Raw genomic sequence first — 23,774 nt, 5'->3', positions numbered from 1 at the left:
ATTTACAGTGCTGCTAATATGGTAAACCTATACCAATGTCTTTGATTCTTGATTTGGTGACAGCTAATGAGTTAAACCAATACAAGAAGAGTAAAACATAAACATTAGTGCTGTATTTGAGTTCTTTCTATACTAGCGTCAATTAATAAAAAAAAAAAAAAAAAAAGGTCATATTCTATTTATCATCTAAATGCCAATATAATAGACTGGTGGGTGAGAAGAAAAGGCAGTTTTATAGGCAGTGGGACACAGAATATTACCCTATGGAAATGATGGCTGCTTACAGGAACAATGGAGTGCCAGTTGATTTAGTGAAGCCCAAATTGTTCAGTAACGTGCAAGTGACTGTCTGCAGGAGTTTGCCTGGTTTTAACTGTGAACAAATCATCATATGTGCCATTTCATAATTCCCAAGGTAAACTATGTGTTTCACCCTTTTGTACGTATAAATTAACTTACTCAATATAGGACAGTGATCCCCAACCAGGGGTTAGTGAGCAACATGTTGGTCTCCACCCCGTTTGATGTTGCTCCCAGTGGCCTCAAAGTAGGTGTCCATTGTCAAATTTCTGGCTCGGAGATGAGTTTTGGAAGCAGAGTCTCCTGCAGGCTAGCAGCCCACATGGGGCTACAAAATAGCCAATCACATCTATTATTTGACATCCCTTAATTTTTTTCATGTTTGTGTTGCTCACCAACATGTTTTACATCCAAGTGTGGCTCACGAGTAAAACAGGTTGGGGATCCCTGCTATATTAGATGCCCCCCAAATAGTTCAGGTAACAAATAAAGGCACAAGGCCAGAGACCAAGAGCTATTGTACAGGTTATGGAACTCTAAGATGACTTATAATATCCCTATATTCAGAGTAGGGAAATCATTATCTTTCAGTACATAATAGGCCATGCAACAAGTGACATAATTAAGCACCATTTATAAAGGGTATATTTTACAGGATATACATGGCTCAGGTAGATGTTAAGTGAATACACTGTGGCTTTCACAACACCATAACAACTGTATGGTAATATTTAATAATATATTTAAGAAATCCTTCATTAGAAACCTCATGTCATAAAATAGTTTGTATAGCAGCTGTTTGTTTAACTGATGGCAAGAGAGAAGCGCCATATTTCCTCCTTGGAAAATGATAAATAGAAATAATTTAAGCCTTTTAACTCTGGCTTGAAGTCCGTGATATGTCCAAAGGATATCTGCGGATTATTTCCTTGACTTCACCATGAATTAACTGAGGCCAGGCTCTCAGTTCCTTTTCTAGGACCTCAGCTCTCTGGATCAGGTTGTCTTGCCGGTGCTGTAACTCTGCCAAAAGCTTCTTGTTATGTTGCATCTGCTGCAAAGTGCTTTGCTGAGCAACTGAATTCTGTGTGCTGAGCTCTGTTTTGTGCTGCTTCATCAAACAATCAAATTCTTCCTGTGTGAGGCTGAGAGATGAGGCATCTAAATTCTCGATGAATGAAACGGCACAGCACTTGCAAAACAAAGACACAGATTTCTTCTTAGCATTCTTATTATGTACCACTCAGGGAACACACTTTCTGGAAAATGTAATCAAAGTCCCTTGTTCTTTAGATCCTATGAAACTTAAATTCTTACCATACAACTATTTCATACATATATAAGTGACTTCTATTTTTTTTTCTTGCCCAGTGCAGGTGAAGAGGGCATCTAAGGGTTACTATCACTGTAAACTCATGGATAAGACAGGCTAGCAGGCTTATTTAAGCAATAAAGGGGATGTTCACCTTTGGATAAATGTCCAAATGTGAACAGCAATTACAAACATTTTTCTACTTGATGTGGGTTTTTTTTTTTTTAAATGAAGTGTTTTCAAGAAAACTAGCTCTGCAGATCCTCTTTGCCAGCCCTGAATAATTCTCTGATTCCCCCCAGCTGGGCAGTCGCTGCCCCCTGCTTGTTGCACCAGACCCTGCCTGTGAGATGAGGAAGTAGTAAGTTCAGTGACCTAGTGCTACTGCCCATGCCACTTTAAGCTGCATGCCATTGATCTGAGTGGCAGAAGTGTGCTAGCTCGGGTCACTGACATGCAATCTAACCGGAAGGAGGGCATATGCATGGGATATGGCTTTGTTTTTTTTTGGCATTTTGCAGGGGGGCAGAGACAGGAAACCAAGCTGGATGGGGAATTGGAGGTTTGTTCAGGATCAGTAGAGGAACTGCAGAAAGCCAAGTGTCTTGGCAAGGATTCATTAAAAAAAAAAAATCAACATCTGTTAGAAAAATGTTTATACTTTCATGGGCTGTTAAAAATTCAGACTTATCAGAAGATGAACATCCCCTTCAATATCTCAGCCCTCCATACCAAGCCCAGTGTAACAATTATATCTCTTTCACTAGACTCTTTACCACTACATACTTGCTGATTTTTTTCTAGGTAAAAAGCTGACCATACTGTCCAACTGTGAAGGTTATATAGGTAGGTATATTAGCTATTTCAGTAGGCTACTGTAATCCAGTCACATTTGTGTCCAATTGTGAAGAGTTGGTTGCAGCAGTACAGATGAAATATGGGCACTATTTATTAAAGTGTGGAAAAGATCTCATTTTTGAGATGAGTATATAATAAAGTTTTCTCTTTTTAACTATTGGAATGACCTGTTTTTGGATTACCAGAGTGCCTTCCCTGTTTTTTTCTGTTCTCTCTAAAATCTCACACAAAAATGTGCAACTCTAGTTGTGTGTTATTCAAAGAATTTAACTAAGAATTTAAATATGCCCCCTTTTGTGATAAAACCCCTGTAAGCTAATGTAATGTGGAGATAACATGTTCATGTTAAGGAGAGGAAGCCACAAATTACTTACTGCATTAAACTGCAGTTTGTGATGAATTTAAAAGAAACTGCTTTGCCTAGAGCAACACAATAGGTTCCATCCATGCACAAAACCTGGAACCTGTCAATTTTTTTGTGTTTCAGCTTAGAATATGTAAATGCACAGATTGCTCACACTTACTAGGTTGGTGAAGCAATAACCCCATTCTCCTGTGGTGAGCCGCACAGGGTTGCAGAACCTTGTGAGATACTCCAGGTTTGAGAAAAGTCTGGGTGGGTTAGCCCTCAGCGTGATATAGATCAGGCAAGACAAGAAGTCGTCTGCAGTTGCTGGGTCCTTCTTTGAAGCTCTAATAGATTTAAAGAGGCAGTTGCTTGCCCTTGAAACACAGGTCAGCTTATCTTGTGGGGCTCTCCTGGAATCCATCTCCAGCATAGCTGAAAGGTATCATCAAAAATTATGTGTGGTTCAGACATGTTTCCTGAAGGCTGTAGAAGATTTTAGCATTGTAGAGATCAAATCAAATTCAGAAATGATCTGCTTTACTAAATGTGCTTCCCACCTAGTGGCAGACATGAGAATAGCACTCAAGGAGTAGAAAATCTGTTTTGCTATTATGCTAGTATAGCCAGTAAATTGAGTAGGAGAAACGAGCTTATCTGATAGAAGTTCTGCTGTGTAGTGCTGGCTCCTTCTAAAACAGGGATCCCCAACCTTTTATATCTGTCACATTCAAATGGAAAAAGTATTGGGGAGCAACACAAGCATGGAAATGGTTCCTGGGGGTGCAAATAAGAGCTATAATTGGCTACTCAATAGCCCCTATGTGGACTGGCAGCCTACAGAAGGATCTGTTTGGATTTACACTGGGTTTTTATGCAACCAAAACTTGCCTTCAAACCAGAAATTCAAAAATAAGCAGCTGCTTTGAGGCCACTGGGAGCAACATCCAAGGGGTTGGAGAGCAACATGTTGTTCACGAGCCACTGGTTGGGGATCACTGTTCTAAAAGCTCAGACTCAGGCTCAATGCACTGAGATGGCTGCCTACACACCTATATTACAGCTTAACAAATACCTTTGTTGGTTCAAGAATATTATTTTAAATGGTATAATGAATTATTTACTGTGTAAACAGTGTAATTTAGAAATAAAACGTACACCATAAATATCGTGACAGAATCCCTTTACTATAACTGCCAGCCTGCATTACTTCCTTTCCTCATCTGTTTCTTTGGCTCAAGCACTAGAAATATAGACTGACAAAATATGCTATGGGAAATTAGTCAGCTCTGAAGGATCCATTAATACTGCTCATAAAAATAATCGGGGAAAAAAAGATTCTATTTTTACTGGTCTCCATGTGTAAATAGTTTATTTTCTCTCCTCTTGGATTTGATTGTTTGCTTAAAGTTCTATACGTAGTTGCTTCCCTCCCTAACAAACTTTCAGTAACACTTTATATGAAAGAGATAATATGCTATAGGCATCCACATATTGTGAAATGTCTGTATCACCCTAAGAGAAGTATTATTACGGGAGTAATATAGTGTAAATACATGGATCTTTACTTAAAGGGCAGGAAAGGTTATTTTGGTACTCTGCACAATTGCCCTAGTAAATCAGATGAAAGTGCAGGCACAACTCTTTACTGATCATATAATGCCTGGTGACTAGGGGAGAGTGTAACAAACAAGCCAGGACCCAAAAGTTAAGCAAAAATGTAAAAAATAATACTATACCACTGAAGATTTTTTACTGACCAGTAACAGCAGATAAAGTCCAGTCTTTAACTTCTACTATAGTTTCATCTAAGGGCACCTGAAGCATCTTAGGTGTCACCCATTTCAGCGACCTAAAGTTAAATACCAAATGGAACCACAAAAGTAATTAATCGGTTTCAAAACGGTTTTATGGCACGTTAAAAAAAAAAAAAGCAACTACAATTATTTTACATCTTTGCAACACAATATTTTAAAGGTGCTTTTTAATTCTAGACTCCTTAGAGCGAAGACACATGGGGTGATTAGTTGCCAGAACTTTTAAAAAAGTTGGTTGCTGCGACTAATCAGAGCGACTTTCCCGCAATAGGTTACCTTATAAGTCACTGCAACTAGTCGCGCACGGTTTTCACTGTGCCGACTTTCTTAAAACTATGTGGCTACTAATCGCCACGTGAGTCTTCGCCCTTATGTCACTTAATGATACATTTTGATCTCTTCTCCATTACAGAAGTGCAGAAAGTTTGTTGTGAGGCTCTGAGAGCCACTTCCTGTCATAAGCTTAGCATGCTGTTTAACTAAATCTTAAGTGGCCTAGTTACACAAATGCAAATAAAACCACTAACAAAGTACTCCTCAGCTCACCACCACATTTTACAAAATAAATCTGTAGCAAATGTAAACTATTATAGTAATACAATAATACTTACTAAGAAACAATGCATAAATCATTGAATAAATCAGGTCTTCATATAATCCCATTCACCACTGCTGGCATTCAGATGTGATATTGCAAGTGTTACTAACATTTAACTTTGAAAATTGTAACTAACACAATAGTTCCATAATAGTGCTCTAATAAAGGACAATGACTGCACAGTTCTCAGTGAAGTGTTGGCTGCATGTTAACTTGGCCAAAATGAAAATAATTCAGTTTCCCTAAGCTTTTTCCCTTTACCTAGATTAATAAAAAAAAAAAAAATAGAATAAACAGAATTGATAAAATAGGTATTTCACTGGTTATCCTTACTCACTTGATACGCCTCTGGAGTAACAGGTCCTTTTGTTCATCTGTTGATCCATCCAAACAGAATACAGATCTGTAAAGTCGGGTCATCACTAGCTTTTCAATGTTATCCAAAAAGTAGCCTCGCTCCTCTGTCATGTGATCTGTTAATAATGGAAAAGGCTGTGACATATTTCAATGAATTCTAACTAAATCTACTAGTAAACTAAAAACATTATGTGTTTAATTTATATGTAAACAATATAATAATTTCTAAAACATTCTTTTATATAATAGTTATTTGGTTATCCGATTTGAAGGCAGGACTGTATTTTACCTGGAAATTGGTCTGCAATTCTGTGGTAGAAGTCTTGTATTTGCTCTCCCATCGTGTTAGGTGTTAAGTTCTGTAATACATACACAACCCAATGCATTTTAACTAGGGCTCCACCATATTATATATATATATATATATATATATATATATATATATATATATATATATATATATATATAGAAAATAATCATCTGTGGCCAGCACACCCTTCAATGTTTCATCAAAAAAAATTTTTATTGCAGATATATTGTTAAAACCAACGTTTCGGTCCTCGTTAGGACCTTTCTTTCCTTGAGAAAGGTCCTAACGAGGACCGAAACGTTGGTTTTAACAATATATCTGCAATAAAAAAATTTTTTGATGAAACATTGAAGGGTGTGCTGGCCACAGATGATTATTTTCTATGCATACATAATTTTGGCTAAGCACCCCGCAGAATATTGAGCCTTGGAGTGCGGACACCATTTGGATTGATATATATATATATATATATATATATATATATAATATCAATCCAAATGGTGTCCGCACTCCAAGGCTCAATATTCTGCGGGGTGCTAGCCAAAATTATGTCCTTGAGAAAGGTCCTAATAAGGATCAAAACATTGGTTTTAACAATATATTTAAAATAAAAAAATTTTGATGAAACATTGAAGGGTGTGCTGGCCACAGATGATTATTTTCTATATATATATATATTGATTTTGAAATTGTTTCATTTGCATAAAAAGGAGGGCTTCAGCAGACCCAGAACTCACAGCCCCAGTGTCTGTAACACAACTTACTAGCTAAGAAATAAACCACAAAATATAGAGTAGGTGATACCATTACTGGCCAAGTAGATTAACAAATGCCAGCTTTCAGGACTACTTAGGTCCCTGCTTCAGGAATGGTATAAAACAGGGGTCCCCAACCTTTCTTACTCTTGAGCCACAGTCAAATGTAAAAAGACTTGGAGAGCAACACAAGCATCATAAACGTTAATGGAGGTGCCAAATAAGGGCTAAGGTTGGCTATTAGGCAGCCTCTATGCACACTATCAGCTTACAGGAGGCTTTATTTGGTAGTAAAGCTTATTATTATTTAACCAAAATGTGCCACCAAATCAGGAATTCAAAAATAATTACCTGCTTTGGGGGCACTGAGAGCAACATCCAAGGGGTTGGTGAGCAACATGTTGCTGAAGCAATAGGTGGCTGGCTAAAAAAATCATGACAGTATCCCTTAAAGCCACATTGGTATCACTATTTAAATTCTACTGGACAGTTTAGTAACATGTTATTTTGTGCCTGGGAAAACGCTACACAAAGTAAAAACATTTTTTCTTTGCCTGAAACCCCCAGTAAGTTCCTTAACTCTGGTTTGAGCAATTACACAGCATTACCAACAAACCAGCTAATGCCAATAAGTCCTGGGAACTGCAATTTAGCAAAAGCTGAAGAACCTTATGTTGTAGATCCGGTATCTAGGCATTTTCCTGAAAATAATATACTGTATACGTATGCCTTTCAGTGGTTCTAACCTTTGCATTCTGCAGCCTTTGAATTAGATTTGTGCATTGTGCATTTAGTTGCTGTGCTTCTGGCCTGCGCAAAGCTTTTAGAAAATCTGAAAAATCTCTTTTAGCCATAGATTCCAGGGAGGACCAAGGAATGAAGCACCTAGGATCTGCTGGGTAGAAATACACAGAAATTGTACTTAGTTAATTCAGCACTCTGTTAATAATATTAAATTAACTGGACACCATTTTCACTGGCCCGTGTCCCTTTAAACACATTCACAAATATTTTACATTTATGTTCAAATTATTTATAATGTTTGCAAATGAAGTGAGGAAGATGGAGGTGCATTTAAGCTCAAATCAGTTGTCACAATACGCACGGGACAAACTGGTTTTACAATTATAATGGGAAATCCTTGGAAATCCATTGGTATTTATAAACCAGTAATGTAAAGATATTAAGAGTTAAAAACAGATACTACATATGATCTGAGCCATTAAGCTTAGACAGAGTCACACTGGCCTTCTTGCTTGACATAGTATTTAAAAGGCAAGAACTAGCAAAGGGCTTGTGGAAGCGGCCAAGAGCCTCGGGGCATGGACACACAGATTGCTGGCTTTGCGGCTTTCAGCCTGCATTTTTTAAGCAGGTAGAGAAAAGCTGATCCACTTTTTTTCTGCAGCTCCTGGTATCTGCACTGACAAGTACAGCTTCTGTCTGACTGCAGGTACAAGGAGTGGAGCAGAGCGAAAATTAGCCCAAAATTGCCTAGTTTCACATTTTTTGGGGCCAATCTTCACTCTGCTCCATGTGCCTGCATGCAGGCAGAAGCTGCCTAAAGAAATGCAGGTTGAGAGCAAGGAAACCAATACTCTGTGTGCCCTTGCCCTTAGTGCAATATGCTTCACTGCAATGCTTTGAGCTGTTTTGTAATAATCACAAGAATCCAAGGTGACCTCGGATATCTTTCAAAAGATACATTATCTCTCTAAAAACATACACAGACATTCAGGACAAAGAAAACAGGTTTATCAGAAAGTCTGTGTTTGGTGTTCTGTTGTAAAAAGTTGTATAGCCAAATAAAATGCAGAGGGTCAGTGTTCACCAGAGTTTCTTTAAGTTTTTGAATGTGCTGCGCTTGTGTCTGGGAGTCAGCATCATGACTCAAGATTCAGTGTATTAATAATTACACATCAATTGCAATGTCTATTGTAGAAACAAACATCAGTGCACTAATGAGAAATTTAAATGCAAGCCCATAGGCTACGTTCCTCTGTCCTAAACTGAGTGAGTCACAAAGTGACTTTCGCGCAAGTCGTAACGCTACGAAAAAGTCGCGACAATTTGCGAAACAGTCGTAACAGCTACAAAAAAAATCGCAAAATGTTCGTTTCCCATCTGAATTTTTCCCATTCGGATTCGAATTCGTGGATTAGTAAATCAGCCCCTTAATGTGCATGGCCTATCCTGAAGTTATTAAAGGTCACTGGGTAGCTGGAATTGCACTAATACATTGTTTTTTGTAATATAAGTGGTCATTTCTATATATCTATCCTTTTATACTTCAATCAATTTAACTTCACAGTTTATCATTTTTTTGAGAAAACTCATCTTAAAATATACCTCAATGTAAGCAGATTTGTTGGCTCAATAATATTCTAACAATACAGAAAATAGGAAGCTTAGGAAGGAGATAAAGCATTGCTCTGTGGAGGTAACAAAATGAACAGGAAAATATTATTCTAATACAAATCTGGTAGTGAAATACGATCTTGGGTTGATATAACATGGGTACTGCCATTTCTTTAAATACAAACCTGTCACATCTGTTGTAGGAAAGTATCTGTATGAAGACTGGGAATGTTGTGCATACATGGTGTCTGTGTTGATGGTCACCACCCTAGCTGTATTTTCATTTTGCCCTAGGTCACTGGTGTTTTCCCTCTCTGATTTCATGAAGAGAGTTCCGGTATGGTGCCTGAAACTGAAATACAAACATATTCAAATCAAACTTCCTTGGTTCTTTATAGCCTATTGTATATTCAGCCAGAACAGGGATTGGCACATAAATGACATAACATGCACACACATAGAGGAAAAACACATTTAAGCTATAGTTTAGATAGGTAAATAGATTGGTCCCTTCATAAATACCCGTCTGTTAATGGAGAGGTCTGTCTCTTCTGTCTCTCATGGATCCAACATCTTGAGCAGTACCCGTGCCAGGCTGGGTTACCATAATAACCACAGTTTTTTCTGCACATCTCTGGCTGATAGACAAAGCCTTGTATGTACAAGTCAGCTTCTTGAGGGTGTAGAAACATGGGACTCTTTCCCCAATGAGAAGAATGAGGCTCTTGCTTGGGAGGTGCTAAACTCATTGTAATCTATAGGAATAAAATAGTAGGATCAGTGTTGCTAGAACACATCCTATAAAATCTACAGTGGCAGTGCAGTGTGTGCCACTCTCACAAATCAGCTATGCTGGCCACGCATGGACCAATTTTTCCAACACCAGAAAATTCAGAAATTAGTAACATTTGATCATACCTGTGGATGGCCCAAGTCTGCAGATCTAACAGAACAGCCCACATATATTATATGATAGGGGACCAGTGATGCTTATGCCTAGCTGTTTTTTGTCAATAATAAATTATTCCTTATTTGGGATATTAGAATATATACACATGGTCTGAGTGCTATTGAAGTGTAACCTCTTTTTGGCTATAATACTGACAAGTCAAGCTAGTGATAGGTTAGAGCAGGGGTCCCCAATCTCTTTAACCTATGAGCAACATTTAAATATAAAAAAAAGTTGGGGAGCAACACAAGCATGAAAAGTTACTTGGGGTGAATAAAAAAAGGCAGTAATTGGTTATTTTGTAGAACCTATGTGGATTGGCAGACTACAGGAGGTTCTGTTTGGTAGTACCCATTGTCTTTATCCCTCCAAAACTTGCCTCCAAGTTAGAAATTCAAGAATAAAGACCTTCTTTGAGGCCACTGAGAGCAACATTAAAGAGGGTGGTGAGCTACATGTTGCTCACATGCCACTCGTTGGCGATCACTTGGTTAGAGCATGGGCTACATTGCACTCTTTCAAAGGATGGATCTTCGCTATGTGGAAGGATTATTATGGAGGGTGTTGTTAAACTACATCTCCCACTGCCAGATATAATAATGATGTAAAAGAAGGATGCCAGGAGTTCTTTTGCAGCAAACTCAAACAGAACTGGTTTATTGTCCAAGACTAATCAAGGCAATGCAGGTTTATCAATACTTACAAATGCAGATGGAATGGCAGGTATCAAAAGGCCCAAGATGCAGCAGTATCCAATGATGCACCACTATGGAGAACCATCTGGGTTAAGTAGGTTTATATCCTTAGGGTTTCTACCTTAAGTGTTCCGGACCCATACATCTGACTTGAATCAGGGAGAGGACTATGCCTGAATTCCATGTCACTGCTGTGATCCTTTCACTAAGGCAGCAGAGCCTGTAAAGGAGACTACTCCTGCTGTTCTGGTCCGAGCCAGAAACTGCTCTTGCTAACTAAGACTTCCTATTCCACTTTCTTAGAAAGTGCTATGAAAGAACTAACCAGCTCTTACTATTTCTTGTTCACTGGGTTCCTGCGCCCCGACTTTACTAGAGGTACTGATAAGAAAGTGTAGGGTTTAAAGCTATAGGGATTGTTAACCCTATAGGTCCACACAGAAGTTTGGTCTTTTCCTGTCTCTTTCCTTTTGAAAGGTGGCCACCTTACTGTCCTATATATTTTAGGAACTATGGCTCATGGATCACACAGCAATATATTCAAATATTTGTAATTCTGTTATGAACAACTATGGGCCCTGATAAAAAAAAAAAGCATGACCAATAAAGGGGGTTTCTGCCAAGGTAAATATGAAATTACCCATTAGCCACCTGACATATCAAGCAAACAATAGCTACATTAGATAATAAAAGCCAATCATCTAGGTCTGAAGAGAGGCCTGGGTCTCATGTAAACCCTGCTGTATGCAGGATAGAAGTGGACCTATCATCCACTTAATTCTAATCCTCTTCTATGGTGTTAATTGAACAAAATAAACTACCTTTACCAAACAAATGTGTGCAACATTTGTTCCATTTATTCCTTTGGAATGTATTTTGTGGAAGTTCTTGTCAAGGCAAATGTAGCATTATTCCTAAATCTAGTGCATGCACCAGAAATTACTTGTAGCCTGTATATGGGTGTGCATCATGAGAGTAAGGAGGGAGGGGGAATGTGCAGTTTGGGAAGTGATTGAAAGTGGAAGGCAATATATGACTGACAGCCAGGATCTTTTGTTAGTAGCGTTTGTTATACAGGTTTTCATGTCTGTATGACAGATCCCTAAAGATGAGGAGGAATGTGATATGCCTTCTGTAGCTACATGCAGTGGGCTTCATATAGATTCCATTCAATTCTGTGCGGTAAACCCATAATGGCTTCAAACTGTATTGCATAGGACAGATACTCTTAACCCATTCATTTTTAAAATGGGTCACTATGATCCACATTAAAGGGCACTTGTCAGACCTAACAGATTTCCCACACTGGCAATTGGCTTCTAAAACTAAATGAAACATTTAATAAGCAGCTTATTCTACATAGTTACACAGGGTTGAAAAAAGACCAGAGTCCATCAAGTTCAACCCATCCAAGTAAACCCAGCACAACCTATACTTACCAATCTATACACTCACATACATAAACTATATACTGTATACAACCTCTAATACTAACTGTAGATATTAGTATCACAATAGCCTTGGATACTATGCTTGTTCAAGAACTCATCCAGGCCCCTCTTATAGGCATTAACAGAATCTGCCATTACAACATCACTAGGCATTGGGGCATTCCCCAACCTCACTGCCCTCACTGTGAAAAACCACCTACTGTACGTTGCTGCAAATGGAAGCTCCACATCACATCTTTTGTGACACTGAATCTGTATTATGGTTAAACGTTATTTATTTAGCATGCCAACATATTCTACAGCACTTTACAGAAATTATACATCATTCATATCAGAACCTACCCCAGTGAAGCTTACAATCTAATCCCTACATACATTTTCTTCCTCATGCAAAACATGACAAAGAAACCCTGGAAAGGGCAATTTGGTCAAGAGCACTAAAGCATGATTACCACAATATATTGTTTTTAGAGGGATGTACATTAAGGTAAGAGTTTTCTTGAAGAGATATAATACACACCTGTTAGGAAAAGTAAAAAACACTTCACATCAGTGAGGTATATACTATACACGTAAACAGGTATTATTGATAGGGTATTGAATCTGTAATAACAGGGCCGCTGCTGGCCAAATGGGTGCCCTAAGCAGAAATTTACTTTTGTGCCCCCTCCCCCAAATATTACGGAAGTGCCCCCAATAGAAAGTGCCCCATAGACAGTAGCCCCCACACACAGTGCCCCCAATTGCCCTTAGACAGTGCCCCCAATAGAAAGTGCCCCAATTGCCCCCTTAGACAGTGCCCCCATACACAGTGCCCCAATTGCCCCATAGACAGTACCCCCCATAGACAGTAGCCCCCACACACAGTGCCCCCAATTGCCTCAAACACAGTACCCCCCATAGACAGTAGCCCCCACACACAGTGCCCCCAATTGCCCCCATAGAAAGTACCCCCAACAGACCAAGTCATCGTCGGCGGCTCCTTCTCTCTTATGCCACGGCAACAGGCACTTCTATAAGGTTGCGCCTCGTCGCTGATGTGTGACGTCATACGCACGGGCGCAACCTTATAAAAGGGCCCGTCGCTGCAGCATAAGAGAGAAGGAGCCGCCGATGATGACTTGGTCTGTTGGTGCGCAGACTGCGCACTCTGCATATAGATAGCGGCGGTACTGGGCAGGGCCGGTCTTACCAACTGTGGGGCCCAATTGGAACTATTTTTGCGGGGCCCCCTTAGTACATTGTGAATTATGCTTAGTGCAGAGTATTCCCTATGTTGCCATAGTTTTATAGTTTTTTAGGCTGTTCCTGCTGAATTGTGCTTAATACAGGCACAACTCCCAATATTTTAAAAATGTAAATAGGGACAGTTGCCATGCCCATGGAAAGAATGCAATTTGCCCTTCAGTATACTCCCCTTCCCAGACTCACCCAACACTAGCAGAACAGAGTAGCACTGAGCAGCGTTCATGTGCCAATCATATGGAGCAAACTTAGGGGGCTGTTCCTGCTGACTTGTGCTTAGTACAGGGGAATCCCTATGCTGCCATAGTTTTATGGTATCTCTCTGTACAGGCTATGAGCAAACTTAGGGGGCTGTTCCTGCTTAATGGTGCTTAGTACAGGGGAATCTTTATGCTGCCATAGTTTTCACATACAATATTTGTTGTGGCCATAAAGTGTCCGGGTCCCATTGTGTCTCCCAGTTTATTGCAGTTATATAACGAATGTGCGGCTGGGGAACATAATTAAATGGTAAAGGCGAGAAGCCTACATATAGCAGATGCTCTCAGGCAAAGATGTCAACCATTTGGACTTAATACATTACAAGCAGCGTGACTGCTGGTTTATATACAAAATAATCTTAGCAACAGCTTGAATCATTACCTGCAGCTGCTCCAGGGCTCATTTATCTCCACTAAACAGCAAGAGAGAAAACTATGCCCCTACCGAACTTTATTACCTCCCACAATTCAGGAACTACATAACCCATCTGTGTGTATTGATGTAAAAGAACGCGCTAGAGGAGCCCCGCGTCCCATTGCTTTAAATACCACACACCATGTAGTAACGGCTACAGAGCACACAAAAACAAAATGATGATGCTTACCACAACTACGTAATTCACCTACTATAACCTGAGCTTTTTATTTTCAAAACTAAACACGTAACACCAACGTGGCTCTGTGTACAGCATCCACTTCACTGCTGGAAATTTGCCAGTCCTACCGTCGTCTCCCAAGTAACGAGTTCACGCTTCCGGTCAGTGAGGAAGGACACGATTGGTTGCTGTTCCGGAAGCGGCTGCTCAGCTGAGTAGTGAGACACGTGACACTGTAAGTGAAAGAACTTCTGTTCTGTTGACGTTAGTTCTGTACTATGGCCGCGCCTACTGACTGCTAATCTTTTCGGGGCATTTGTGCAGGACACTGTAAGTACTGTATGTTTGTTATTGCACCAACTCCCAGGGGGGCACCCAGTACCAGGGCCGATTGCACCTATTGCTCCCAATCGGGCCCCGCACTCCATTGAAAAAGAAGTAGCTTTAACTCCCCCCTCTCTCCCTCCCTTCCACCCGCACGGACTTCTAGTTACATGTACCTCTGATCGCATTAACACCAGAGGAGAACTCCTTCCCAGGGGGCTGTGTGCCTGTCTGCCTTTGCAGTTGCACAGTATGTATGTATGTATACATAGTGCAGAGGTTCAAAGGTCATGCCCTGTGTCCAATCGCATTGCAGCACAGCCCCCTGGGAAGGAGTTCTCCTCTGGTGTTAATGCAATCAGAGGTATATGTAACTAGAAGTCCGTGCGGGTGGAAGGGAGGGAGAGAGGGGGGAGTTAAAGCTACTTCTTTTTCAATGGAGTGCGGGGCCCGATTGGGAGCAATAGGTGCAATCGGCCCTGGTACTGGGTGCCCCCCTGGGAGTTGGTGCAATAACAAACATACAGTACTTACAGTGTCCTGCACAAATGCCCCGAAAAGATTAGCAGTCAGTAGGCGCGGCCATAGTACAGAACTAACGTCAACAGAACAGAAGTTCTTTCACTTACAGTGTCACGTGTCTCACTACTCAGCTGAGCAGCCGCTTCCGGAACAGCAACCAATCGTGTCCTTCCTCACTGACCGGAAGCGTGAACTCGTTACTTGGGAGACGACGGTAGGACTGGCAAATTTCCAGCAGTGAAGTGGATGCTGTACACAGAGCCACGTTGGTGTTACGTGTTTAGTTTTGAAAATAAAAAGCTCAGGTTATAGTAGGTGAATTACGTAGTTGTGGTAAGCATCATCATTTTGTTTTTGTGTGCTCTGTAGCCGTTACTACATGGTGTGTGGTATTTAAAGCAATGGGACGCGGGGCTCCTCTAGCGCGTTCTTTTACATCAATACACACAGATGGGTTATGTAGTTCCTGAATTGTGGGAGGTAATAAAGTTCGGTAGGGGCATAGTTTTCTCTCTTGCTGTTTAGTGGAGATAAATGAGCCCTGGAGCAGCTGCAGGTAATGATTCAAGCTGTTGCTAAGATTATTTTGTATATAAACCAGCAGTCACGCTGCTTGTAATGTATTAAGTCCAAATGGTTGACATCTTTGCCTGGGAGCATCTGCTATATGTAGGCTTCTCGCCTTTACCATTTAATTATGTTCCTAGAGGGAGCTGAAATACCTAAAGAAAGCGCCGAGGGACTGGGGAGCCAAACGGTGCCCAATTCCCTCCGGCACACAAGGAGTTAAGTTATCTTAGCCTCTGGGCGGGAAGAAAAGTAATCGCACTCACCCCCTCCCCTTGCCTGTCAGCTCTCTCAGCAGCGTCTCATTCGGCAGGCAGGGCAGCAGCATCTCCCTTAGATATTTACCATAGGCAGTAAGTTCTCTTAACTTGCATGTTTGTTTCCTTTGCAGGTTCTCTTTACGCAAAAAAAAAAAATTTGCAAAAGACATATATATACTTTACGGATTTGGTTCATCACAGCAAATGGCGGGGGATAGTCCTTGGCCATTTAATCTCTTTTGGTGTTTGATGGTTTTCACATGCCCACTGCGTTTGCAGTGGCCGGCATTCGTTATATAGAGTTTTAAATACAGGGCAAGGACTATTTTTCTGATGTTGGGTTTTCTTTAATAAAGCTGTGGCCGAACTCCAACCACCAAAAGAAATTATGGTGTCATTGTGTTTTATTGGCCAAGCGCTACATTGAGGGGACAAGTTTGGTAGGGAGGGAATAAAGGTCCCCATACACTATAAGATCCGCTCGCTTGGTGATGTCGCCAAGCGAGCAGATCTTCACCCGATATCCCCACCTACGGGTGGGCGATATCGGGTAGCAAGAAACTTAAAAAAAAAAATAATCCGATCGTTTGGCCCCAGGGTTACATTTGCAGCCATGGGGCAGTCGGTTTCGGGGACCACATCAACGAGCAGATGCAGTCCCCGATCCGACTGGATTTTCTAACCTGGCCAATCGAGGTCTGGCCAATTTCAGGCCAGATATCGGTCGGCCAGGCTGCTCTGTTCTGCCCATACACGGGCCAATTAGCTGCCGAATCGGTCCAAGGGGCCGATATCGGCAGCTATAGTCGGCCCGTGTATGGGGGCCTTAAGTCTCCACAGTCCCAGCCACACATTCGTTATATAACTGCAATAAACTGGAAGACACAATGGGACCCGGACACTTTATGGCCACAACAAATATTGTATGTGAAAACTATGGCAGCATAAAGATTACCCTGTACTAAGCACAATTCAGCAGGAACAGCCCCCTAAGTTTGCTCATAGCCTGTACAGAGAGATACCATAAAACTATGGCACATAGGGATTCCCTTGTACTAAGCACAATTCAGCAGGAACAGCCCCCTAAGTTTGCTCATAGCCTGTACAGAGAGATACCATAAAACTATGGCAGCATAGGGATTCCCCAGTACTAAGCACAATTCAGCAGGAACAGCCCCCTAAGTTTGCTCATAGCCTGTACAGAGCGATACCATAAAACTATGGCAGCATAGGGATTCCCCTGTACTAAGCACAATTCAGCTGGAACAGCCACCTAAGTTTGCTCATAGCCTGTACAGAGAGATACCATAAAACTATGGCAGCATAGGGATTCCCCTGTACTAAGCACAATTCAGCAGGAACAGCCCCCTAAGTTTGCTCCATATGATAGCCACATGAACGCTGCTCAGTGCTACTCTGTTCTGCTAGTGTTGGGTGAGTCTGGGAATGGGAGAACACTGAAGGGCAAATTGCATTCTTTCCATGGGCATGGCAAATGTCCCTATTTACATTTTTAAAATATTGGGAGTTGTGCCTGTATTAAGCACAATTCAGCAGGAACAGCCTAAAAAAACTATAAAACTATGGCAACATAGGGAATACTCTGCACTAAGCATAATTCACAATGTACTAAGGGGGCCCTGCAAAAATAGTTCCAATTGGGCCCTGCAGTTGGTAAGACCGGCCCTGCCCAGTACCGCCGCTATCTATATGCAGAGTGCGCAGTCTGCGCACCAACAGACCAAGTCATCATCGGCAGCTCCTTCTCTCTTATGCTGCAGCGACGGGCCCTTTTATAAGGTTGTGCCCGTGCGTATGACGTCACATGTCAGCGACGAGGCGCAACCTTATAAAAGTGCCTGTTACCGCGGCATAAGAGAGAAGGAGCCGCCGACGATGACTTGGTCTGTTGGGGGTACTTTCTATGGGGGCAATTGGGGGCACTGTGTGTGGGGGCTACTGTCTATGGGGGGTACTGTGTTTGAGGCAATTGGGGGCACTGTGTGTGGGGGCTACTGTCTATGGGGGGTACTGTCTATATGGCAATTGGGGCACTGTGTATGGGGGCACTTTCTATTGGAGGAACTGTTTATGGGGCAATTGGGGCACTTTCTATTGGGGGCACTGTCTAAGGGCAATTGGGGGCACTGTGTGTGGGGGCTACTGTCTATGGGGGCAATTGGGGCACTGTGTATGGGGGGCACTAAGGGCAATTGGGGGCACTGTGTGTGGGGGCTACTGTCTATGGGGGCACTTTCTATTGGGGGCACTTCCGTAATATTTGGGGGAGGGGGCACAAAAGTAAATTTCTGCTTAGGGCACCCATTTGGCCAGCAGCGGCCCTGGAGAGCTTAATCTCTTACATCGTCTGTTTGCATTGATGTGGAGGATATCAGGGCCACTGTAGGAGGTAGTAAATTCCCCAGCAGTCGAGAAGTGGGAAACTGGACAGGAAGACCGGCTCGATGAGCCTGGGACCTGGGTTCCCCTGACCTTTTGCACATTTTTCCCATGTGTAAAAGGTCCCCAGAATGTTATTCCCCCGGTACGTAATGAGTTATCTTTTGAAACTAGTGCCTAATCTGTTACTGACGATGTTGGATGTAATGATCTTTGCATACCTCCCAACATTTGAAAAACAAAGAGAGGGGCAAAATTTTTTGGCCACGCCCACTTTTGTGACCACGCCCCAATTAACACACCCCATTTTTTTCTAAAAATACTCCTTTTATATAGTTGAAATGGTGGGATCAGATGCAAATGTGCTATACCCTCATACTGTACTACCTAAGGAAGCCCACAGAGCCCCCCCATACACAGTGCCCTTCATACACAGAGCCCCCCCATACACAGTACCCTTTATATACAGTACCCTTTATACACAGTGCCCCCCATACACATTGCCCCCCATACACAGAGGCCCCCCAAACACAGAGCCCCCACAAACACAATGCCCCCCCATACACAGGCCCCCATACACATAGGCCCCCCAAACATGGAGCTCCCCATACACAGAGCCCCCCAAACACAGAGGCCCCCATACGCGCTCCGACTCCTTCCGCTGCTTCTCTCCTGTGGCTCCTTCGCCGGCGGTCCCAGGTCCTTTTATAAGGTTGCGCCCCGTGTGTACGTGTGACGTCATTACGCACGGGCGCAACCTTATAAAAGGGCCAGGGACCGCCGGAGAAGGAGCCACTTGAGAGAAGCAGCGCAAGGAGTCGGAGCGCTCATCCCGCTGTCACGGATCCTTCTATGAATGTCCCGCATTTCCGTAATCTATTACGAAAATGCGGGACATTCAGGGAACTATCCGGGACAGCGGGATGAGCTATAGAAAGCATGACCTCGTTTATCGTATAAACCTCGTTTCGTACGATAATCAGTGCGTGTATGGCATGTCGGCGAGTCGACCGATATCGCAGGAAGCTGCCGATATCGGACGACTCGCCGATCGGACAAGTTTGAAAATTTTGATCGGGCGCCATAGAAGGCGCCTGACCAAAATTCTCCCTTCAGAGCTGAATCGGCAGAAGGAGGTAGAAATCCTATTGTTTCTACCTCCTTACCTGCCGATTCAGCCCTGAATGGTGTGTGGCGGATCTTACGATGTTTTGTGCGACCGATGGTCGTACGAAACATCGTCGGATCGCCACGTTTATGGCCACCTTAACTGTAGATTGTAGTATCACTTTAGCCTTGGATATTGTGCTTATTCAAGAAATCATCAACAGAATCTGCCATAACAACATCACTAGGAAGGGCATTCCCCAACCTCACTGTGATAAACCACCTACACTGCACTGCAGGGTGCCTAACATATTGGGTTTCCTTGTCCTTTAACAATTAAGTGTCTAGAAAAACTAACAGCCAAATCATGTCAGTGTTTCTAGGTGCACACCCAGCTTTACTTTTGTTTTTGGTTCCTAGACAATCAAGAGGATTCCACAATAACTAAAGAAGATACAGTGATCTGGCATATTCTTTATTGTGAACTTTACAAAAAAAATTTAATATTCTGCATGTTACCAGTGTATGCTACTTGTTACCTGGGTAGGAACCAGAATCCTACAGAGTTTATGGTCAGTTATCAAAATTGTTAATGTGCACTTTTCATTTGGGTTGCAGTTAATATCTTAGACAGAAGAGGCATCACTGTCCCACAGATGTTAGCGTCAAACCAGATAGAGATCAGAGTCCAGCAGATATTACAGTCTAATTAGGTAAGAGTCTGTGATGTGGAAAGGTTATAATCACACTAGAGACAGTTCACTGTCCCTTATCTATAGATAGGTCTAAAGGTGGCCATACACGAGCAGATCCGCTCGCTTGGCGACGTCGCCAAGCGAGCGGATCTTCCCCCGATATCCCCACCTACGGGTGGGCGATATCGGGGAGCATTTAGGTAAAAAAAAAATAATCCGATCGTTTGGCCCTGGGGCCAGACGATCGGATTATGTGGCCAGCAATGGGGCAGTCAGATCGGGGACCGCATGAACGAGCCGATGCGGTCCCCGATCCGACCGGATTTTCTAACCTGGCCGATCGAGATCTGGCCAATTTCAGGCCAGATATCGGTCGGCCAGGCCGCTCTGCCCTGCCCATACACGGGCCGATTAGCTGCCGAATCGGTCCAAGGGACCGATATCAGCAGCTATAGTCGGCCCGTGTATGGCCACCTTAAGGGAACTGCAGATTTAGCACTTTAACAAACAAGATATATGTCCTAGATAATGGTCAATTTTAAACTCATACAGAATTTCGGTTTATTACTTGCTACCCACCCATTATTATGTGCACAAATTGCACAATGACAAAACACTCTATATGTGTATGCACAGAATTTAAATGTGCCCCATTTAACATTCAAATCAGATTAGAGCACAGTGGTAGTGCATGTCAATGGTATTTTGACCCTCTTTGTATTGTGTTATGTAGCCATAGCAAGAAGCTAAATAATAACATGATTCCCCACATTATTTGTAAAGAATTATCACATGCATTTTACCCTATTTGATGTGTGTCACCATGTTTCTGTAGTACTATGGAGGTCACTTATAAAGGTGGCAGACAGCAATTTTTTTAAAATCTGGCCAATTATATCTTTATATTTGTGGGCTTGTTTGTGCTTACATTATGTTGTTACAGCTATATACTTAAAGTGTCCAATATTTGTGTCATGTTTGCAGTGCCAACAAGTGCAGTATTCAGCTTGGCATATAATCCTTGAACCCTTGACTAAATAAAAGTTCATGGCTGTTATGGCACTGCTCTGTTATTGCTGTATCAGCTGAATACTGATGTATTCCTTCAGTTACAAAAAAATGTGATCTTAGCCTGTCAATTATAGTCCTAAAAGTAAGATACTTGTGGGACTAAATCAGATTTGACTTTAAACCCGAAAATAACATCATGCATAATAAAATCAAATTAAATTCTCAGCAACTTTCTCTTATATATTGATTGCAAATCTTTAATTATTTTATAGTTATTAGCAAATGTAATTTATGAATTTTATTCCAATATATTTTGTAATTATTCTGACCAAACAAAATCTAAATAGACTGAACCTTGAACATTGCAGTATTAACACATCAAAGAAAAAAGCATATTGAGAAACCTCGAATTACTTTGGGATTGCCGAGACTGGCAATCTGTGGGTTTTGACAAATGCCAGTTGTTATTTATTGTGTAGAGCTCTGTGTTCATGCAGTACCAGGGCCCAATTTTTTATTCCAGTCCAGGACCTGGTTGGGGCATACAAGACAATGGCATACAGGACATTTTGGGCAAATGTTGCTAATGCAAAGGGGCATTTTAATCAGAAGCTGAAATAGAGCTTCCCACAGTCCACCAGAAGTGAAATTTCCTTGCTTTCTATTTATTTCACACAAATAGAGAGTGTGGAATTTCACCACCTTTGGACTGTGCAAAGTTCTATTTCATCTTTTAATCAATATGCCCCTATATTCCAAGATCTTTGCAGCTATGACACAAGCATTTACTGCCTCAAATGATTTTAAGTTAACAATACCTTTATGCACTTGAGAAGTTGGCAACATTTCTAGTGTGCTATAAAAGTATATTGCAAAGGAGAGCACTTATAATATTGTCAAGTGAATTATGTATGCAGCAAAACTATGCATATTTTGTGTAAAGTTTCATGAAGAATTATACCCTTCTATAGATGCCTGCAGTCACTTTTGTACTTGTTCATTTTGGAGTGTATTTCCAAGTACTTTTATATATTTCCTCTTCATTCCTGGCTAAAAAAAAGGCTGTCCTGTCTTCCACGGTTTCTATACTTTTGCATATACATTTTAGTGCAATAACGATTATGATACACGCAGTTGGCTTTTCCTCAATAAATGTAAATCTGTGTCCTGATGTTAAAACTTGTAAAAATGGATATATTAAAGGTAGTTGATGTTGATGCAGGGGATCTGTATCTGTGTATTTAGTTTATATATTGCCATTTACTGGCTAATTTTGCTAAACAGGCAGGGTTAATCTACCCATTTGTGGCCAGATTTTTCAGGAGAGAGATTTAGTGTAAATTAATGCATAGTTGGCATCTGGGAGTTGAAAACATACATTGGTAATTCTTTAATGAGTCAAAGGCAGATAACATACTTAACCGTATCAAATAGTGCCAGTCTCCAGCAGATAGAGGCAGCTGCTTCATTTACATCTTGTACTAATGTTATTTTGTTAGTCTTGAGTCAGAATAAATAGCTTTCAAATGACAGTATACAGTGGTGCTTGAAAGTTTGTGAACCCTGTAAAATTTTCTATATTTTTATATGAATGTGACCTAAAACATCATCTGATTTTCACAAAGGTCCCAAAAGAAGATGAAGAAAACCTACTTAAACAAATAAACCAAAAATTATTATATTAGGTCATGTATTTATTGATGTGCTCTCAGTATTTTGTGTGACCCCCTTGTGTAGCTATAACTGCAACTAAATGTTTGCTGTAGCGGTTGATCAGTTCTGCACATCGTCTTGCAGGCATTTTAGCCCATTCCTCCATATAGAACAGCTTTAGCTCTTGGATGTTGGTGGATTTCCTCACATGTACCGCTCGCTTTAGGTCTTTCCAGAACATTTCAATTGGATTAAGGTCAGAACTTTGATTTGGCCATTTGAGAACATTTACTGTATTCTTCTTTACCATTCTTTGGTAGAACGACTTGTGTATTTAGGATCATTTTCTTTCTGCATGACCCTCTGTCTTTTGAGATTCAGTTCACAAACAGATGTCTTGATATTTTCCTTTAGAATTCTCTGGTATAGGTCAGAATTCATTTCCATCAATGATGGCAAGCTGTGCAGGCCCAGATGCAGAAAAACAGGCCCAAACCTGAACACTCCCACCAACATTTTTCACAGATGGGATAAGGTTCTTATGCTGGAATGCAGTGTTTTTCTTTTTCCAAATGTAACGTTTCTCATTTAAGTGAAAAAGTTCTATTTTGGCTTCATCCGTTCACAAAGCATTCTTCTAGTATCCTGGTTTGTCTATAATTTGCTATGTGTGTTGATTCTAGCCAAGGTCAGTATCTCATACCCAGTGACCTGAGCTAAGAACTTCTGCAGGTTATTAAAGTTCTGAATATGCTGCTGCTGGCTGTTGCACTGAACACAAGGATCACTTGTAGGCTGATGCCCCATGGGGAGATTAGTTGCCCGCGATAAATTTCTGCTACCGCAGGTGACTAATCTCACCAAAAAAACCTTTCTACGGGCAATAAAGGGATTAGTCTCCCGTGGTAGCAGAGATTTATCGCAGGCAACTAATCTCTCCATAGGACCTTAGCCTTAACCCTTCTGCATATGACAGAAAATGTAGACATAAAACTCTGCTGTCTTACAAACTGGCTGCCTAGCAAATC

The 23,774-nt window shown here is 41.3% G+C and overlaps 1 protein-coding gene across 5 annotated transcripts; it reads right to left on the bottom strand.

The window, feature by feature from the left end:
- Window positions 1-842: 842 nt before the first annotated feature.
- On the bottom strand, window positions 843-15,554 carry LOC100498468 (rab5 GDP/GTP exchange factor). Of its 5 annotated transcripts, none has more exons than XM_004910639.4 (9): window positions 15,161-15,554; window positions 9,534-9,766; window positions 9,197-9,363; window positions 7,400-7,548; window positions 5,878-5,947; window positions 5,569-5,704; window positions 4,577-4,668; window positions 2,995-3,251; window positions 843-1,492 (listed from the first exon to the last, which is right to left on the bottom strand). In XM_004910639.4, the coding sequence occupies exons 2-9, from the start codon at window positions 9,758-9,760 to the stop codon at window positions 1,175-1,177; spliced, it is 1,416 nt and encodes a 471-aa protein (XP_004910696.1). In that variant the 5' UTR covers window positions 9,761-9,766; window positions 15,161-15,554; the 3' UTR covers window positions 843-1,174. The 5 variants fall into 5 exon arrangements, with proteins under 5 accessions (XP_004910696.1, XP_004910695.1, XP_031747412.1 ...); XM_004910638.4 differs by lacking the exon at window positions 15,161-15,554 and adding an exon at window positions 15,066-15,154; XM_031891552.1 differs by lacking the exon at window positions 15,161-15,554 and adding an exon at window positions 14,708-14,792.
- Window positions 15,555-23,774: the final 8,220 nt, after the last annotated feature.

This window comes from Xenopus tropicalis, chromosome 1 (genome assembly GCF_000004195.4).
Source record: "Xenopus tropicalis strain Nigerian chromosome 1, UCB_Xtro_10.0, whole genome shotgun sequence".
NCBI classification, from domain to species: Eukaryota; Metazoa; Chordata; class Amphibia; order Anura; family Pipidae; genus Xenopus; species Xenopus tropicalis.
The sequence above is the reverse complement of the archived record's forward strand: the minus strand, read 5'-3'. Positions and strand labels throughout refer to the sequence as shown.